The sequence below is a fragment of the Protobothrops mucrosquamatus genome, unplaced genomic scaffold (genome assembly GCF_001527695.2).
Source record: "Protobothrops mucrosquamatus isolate PMUCROS unplaced genomic scaffold, P.Mucros_1.0 scaffold10119, whole genome shotgun sequence".
NCBI classification, from domain to species: Eukaryota; Metazoa; Chordata; class Lepidosauria; order Squamata; family Viperidae; genus Protobothrops; species Protobothrops mucrosquamatus.
In genome coordinates this window covers 38,318-42,807 of record NW_015395906.1, presented here as the reverse complement: position 1 = coordinate 42,807, position 4,490 = coordinate 38,318, and the positions used below count along the sequence as shown (strand labels likewise).

The following is a 4,490-nucleotide window of genomic DNA, read 5'->3' as shown; positions in this document are numbered from 1 at the left end:
TCCTCTCCCATTTCTCCTCCCTCTCTACCCCTTCTCCTTCCCCTTCCTATTCCCTCCCCTCCCTATCCCATTCTCCTTCTCTTCTCCTCCTTCTCCTTCTCCTTCTCCTCCTTCTCCTTCTTCTCCATTTCTTCTCCTCTCCCATTTCTCCTCCTCTTCCCTCTCTCCCTCTCCCTCTCCTTCTCCTTTCCCCTTCTCCTCCTTCTCCTCCATTTCTCCTCCTCTCCCATTTCTCCTCCTCTTCCCTCTCTCCCTCTCCCTCTCCTTCCCCTTCTCCTTTCCCTTCCCCTTCTCTCCCTTCTTCTCCTTTTCCTTCTCCTCCTTCTCCTTCTCCTCCATTTCTTCTCCTCTCCCATTTCTCCTCCTCCCTCTCTACCTCTCTTTCCCCTCCTCCTTTTCTTCCTTCTCCTCCTTCCCCTTCCCCTTCCCCTCCTTCTCCTTCTCATCTTCTCCTTCTCCTCCTCCTATCTTCCCTTCGTTGTCCTTCTCTTACTTTCACTGTCTCCATCTACTTTCTCCTCCTTCTCCTCCTCCTCAATTAAATTAAATTAAATTAAACAACCAGCTTTGGCCTCCTGGCTCTGCAGAGCTCCTCCCAGCCTCTTCCTCTCCACACAGGGACACTGTGGCTCCTGCTGGGCCTTCAGTGCCACGGGGGCTCTGGAGGGGCTGCTCTTCAAAAAGACTGGCCAGCTGGTGCCCCTGAGCGAGCAGAACCTCATGGACTGCTCCTGGAAGCTGGGCAACAAGGGCTGTCACGGGGGCTACGTCAGCCACGCCTTTGAGTACGTTCGGGACAACAGAGGCATCAATTCGGAGCAGGATTATCCTTACCGGGAGAAGGTGAGAGAGGGAGACGAGGTGGACATGGGCAAGGCGTGATCGACCGACGGAAGAGAATCTTTGTGGCTCAGAGTGGAGCTGTGGGGTCCTTGGTGCCCTCTGAGCTGGGTTCTTTTCTTGCAGACGTCTCATGACCCGACTAGGTAACGTCATCAGTGCTAGGAACGAAAAGAATGAAACGAAGCTCTTTTCATTAAGCTCCTCCTTAATGAAGAGAAGGACGAGGGGTGACAGGATAGCAGCGTTCTAATATCTCAGGGGTTGCCCCAAAGAAGAGGGAGTCAAGCTATTCTCCAAAGCGCCCGAAGGCAGGACAAGAAGCAACGGATGGAAACTCATCAAGGAGAGAAGCAACCTAGAACTAAGAAGAAACTTCCTGACAGTTAGAACTATTAATCAGTGGAACTCCTTGCCTCCAGAAATTGTGGGTGTTCCAACACTGGAGGTTTTTAAGAAGAGATTGGACAACAATTTGACTGAAATGGTATAGGGTCTCCTGCCTGAGCAGGAGGTTGGATTAGAAGACCTCCATGGTCCCTTCCAACTCTGCTATTCTATTCTATTCTATTCTATTCTATTCTATTCTATTCTATTCTATTCTATTCCATATTCTATTCTATTCTATTCTATTCTATTCTATTCTATTCTATTCTATTCTATTCTATTCTACTCTATTCCATTCCATTTCATTCCATTCCATATTCTATTCTATTCTATTCTATTCTATTCTATTCTATTCTATTCTATTCCATTCCTATTTCTAATCTATTCCACTCTACTCTACTCTACTCTACTCTACTCTACTCTACTCTACTCTATTTGGAAGAAACCCACCCCCTTCCAGCACTGATGATGTTACCTAGTTGGGTCATGAAATGTCTGCAACAAAAGAACCAAGCTCAGAGATCATCAAGGACCCCCCCCCCCCAGACTGTGGTTATTATTCCTCTATTTACTGGCCATTTTTGTTGATTACACAATGAACAGTATGTTACTTACTATAATGAAAAGGTTTTTAAGAAGAGACTGGACAGCCATTTGTCTGAAATGGTATAGGGTCTTTTGTTTGAGCAGGGGGTTGGACTAGATGACCTCCAAGGTCCCGTCCAACCCTGATTCTATGTTCTATGGGCCAGTCTCAAAAAAGGCTGCTAAACTTCCCCTGCGTCTTCCTGTCCCATCTCTGCAGGACGAGTTCAAATGTCACTACAACCCAAAAACCCGGGTGGGCAACTGCACGTCCTTAGTGCGGATTCAGTCACAGAACGAGGCGGCCCTGGAGCAAGCTGTGGCCACGATGGGGCCAGTATCCTTGGGTGTGGATGCTAAGAGTTTCCAGTTCCATTTCTATAAGTCGGGTAAGGAGAATTGAGGCAATTGAGGATCTCTAGAGCAGGGGGTCTTCAAACCTGGCCCTTTTATGACTTGTGGACTTCAACTCCCAGAATTCCTCAGCCAGGCACACGTGCCTGAGCAGGAATTGGCTGAGGAATTCTGGGAGTTGAAGTCCACAAGTCATAAAAGGGCCAAGTTTGAAGACCTCTGAATTAGAGAGTGCTGACTCATGCATGAGGCAATCTACACTCTGATTGGTTGCTGTGGGTATGAAGGGGGCGTTTCCCTTTTTTCCCGCCTTTTTCCCTCTGTGTGTTCTGTATACTGTTTGATTTACCTCAGGATATTCCTATGTGCCTGACTATCTTGTGTTTTTCCTTTCTGGAGGATGATAAAAATGTAAATTTAATGTGCCTGGCTGAGGAATTCTGGGTGTTGAAGTCCACAAGTCATAAAAGGGCCAAGTTTGAAGACCCCTGAATTAGAGAGTGCTGACTCATGCATGAGGCAATCTACACTCTGATTGGTTGCTGTGGGTATGAAGGGGGCGTTTCCCTTTTTTCCCACCTTTTTCCCTCTGTGTGTTCTGTATACTGTTTGATTTACCTCAGGATATTCCTATGTGCCTGACTATCTTGTGTTTTTTCCTTTCTGGAGGATGATAAAAATGTAAATTTCATGTGCCTCGCTGAGGAATTCTGGGTGTTGAAGTCCACAAGTCATAAAAGGGCCACGTTTGAAGACCCCTGCTGTAGAGTAATCTGATGGCTGTAAGATAGATCTGTGGGCTAAATAAAGGCAGTCCTCATTTAGTGACTGCTTCAGACAATGACCGTTTACCGTTACTCGTGAAAAAAGTCACGTTGCGAGCCATCCTTGCCTTGAAGAGCTTCGTGGCTCTTTAAAGCAAAAGAAAGTCGGATCGTGAGCACAGGACCCTTTCATTTAGCGACTGCTCCGCTTAATGGCCAAGTCACTGGTGCCAATTTTGCTTGCTGGAACAAGGATGGTCTCTATTGGGTTTGGGTAAAATCTTCAGTTCTAGAAGGGAGTGAGGTTTGCTCTCTGCTTATATTTACATACCATTGGGTCTTTTTTTTCTTGCAGACGTTTCACGACCCAATTAGGTAACATCATCAGTGCTACAAAGGAGTGGGGTTTGCTGTCTGTTTATACAGTATACTAGTGGCAAAACAGACATCAAAAAGCCATAAAGGAAACAAAAAAGATCAAAATGCCTCCTCACCAGCAAACAACACCTAGATAACCAAAGACAACACCAAGATTTAACATTCATCGTGTAATGTTTTATTTGGTGTTTTAATTGCATGACAGTAAGCTGCCTAGCATAGATGTCTTGGCGTAGAAGTCTAACAGTAAATAAAAATAGAGTAAATAAGTTTAACACTAGATCAACCATCAAGCGGTAAACAAATTCTCAATCAAGGAACAACCAATTCAGACCAACAATCAAACAGGAAACAATAGCCTAATCAAGGCCACCCCACCCAATGCTGACAGGGCAAGCCACCTGTATGTAAACAGAGAGCAAAACCCACTGACTCCCTTCTAGCACTGATGATGTTACCTAGTTGGGTCATGAAATGTCTGCAAGGAAACAGCCAAGCTCAGAGAATGTCAAGGACTCCACATCAGTCAGTCAGTCAGTCAGTTAGTCAGTCTCTCTCTCTCTCTCTCTCCATCCATCCATCCATCCATCCATCCATCCATCCATCCATCCATCCATCCATCTATCTAATTATCTATCTATCTATCTATCTATCTATCTATCTATCTATCTATCTATCTATCTATCTATCTATCTATCTATCTATCTATCTATCTATCTATCTATCTATCTATCTATCTATCTATCTATTATCTATCTATATCGCTCTATCTATCTACTGTATCTATCTATCTATCTATCTATCTATCTATCTATCTATCTATTTATCTATCTATCTATCGTATCATCAATCAATTATCTATCTATATCGCTCTATCTATCTACTGTATCTATCTATCTATCATCATCAATCAATTATCTATTTATCTATTGTATCATCTATCTATCTATCATCTATCTATCAATGTATCTTATCTATCATCTATCGCTCGGATCCGAGAGGGTTTGGACTCCGACTGGGTGGTCCCGGGGGAGGAGGCAATGGCAGGCCTTGAGACTGTTGTATGGGAGGAGTTTGACTCTGTGGCTCCCGAGGACGTGGACAGGATCCTGGGGGGACTGAATGCAACCACATGTTTATTGGATCCGTGTCCCTCCTGGCTGGTACTGGCGGCTCGGGAGG

General features: G+C 44.9%; 1 protein-coding gene across 1 annotated transcript in view; it reads left to right on the top strand.

Annotated features, from left to right (window-relative positions):
• Positions 1–618: 618 nt before the first annotated feature.
• The window catches only part of LOC107301120 (cathepsin S-like), a gene marked incomplete at its 5' end in the record, with an annotated part of 6,292 nt that continues 2,420 nt past the window's right edge, over positions 619–4,490 (top strand). The window contains 2 exons of the mRNA XM_015830384.1: positions 619–843; positions 2,033–2,201. Of these exons, the coding sequence (XP_015685870.1) occupies positions 619–843; positions 2,033–2,201 (394 nt within the window). The remainder of the gene's footprint in view (positions 844–2,032; positions 2,202–4,490) is intronic.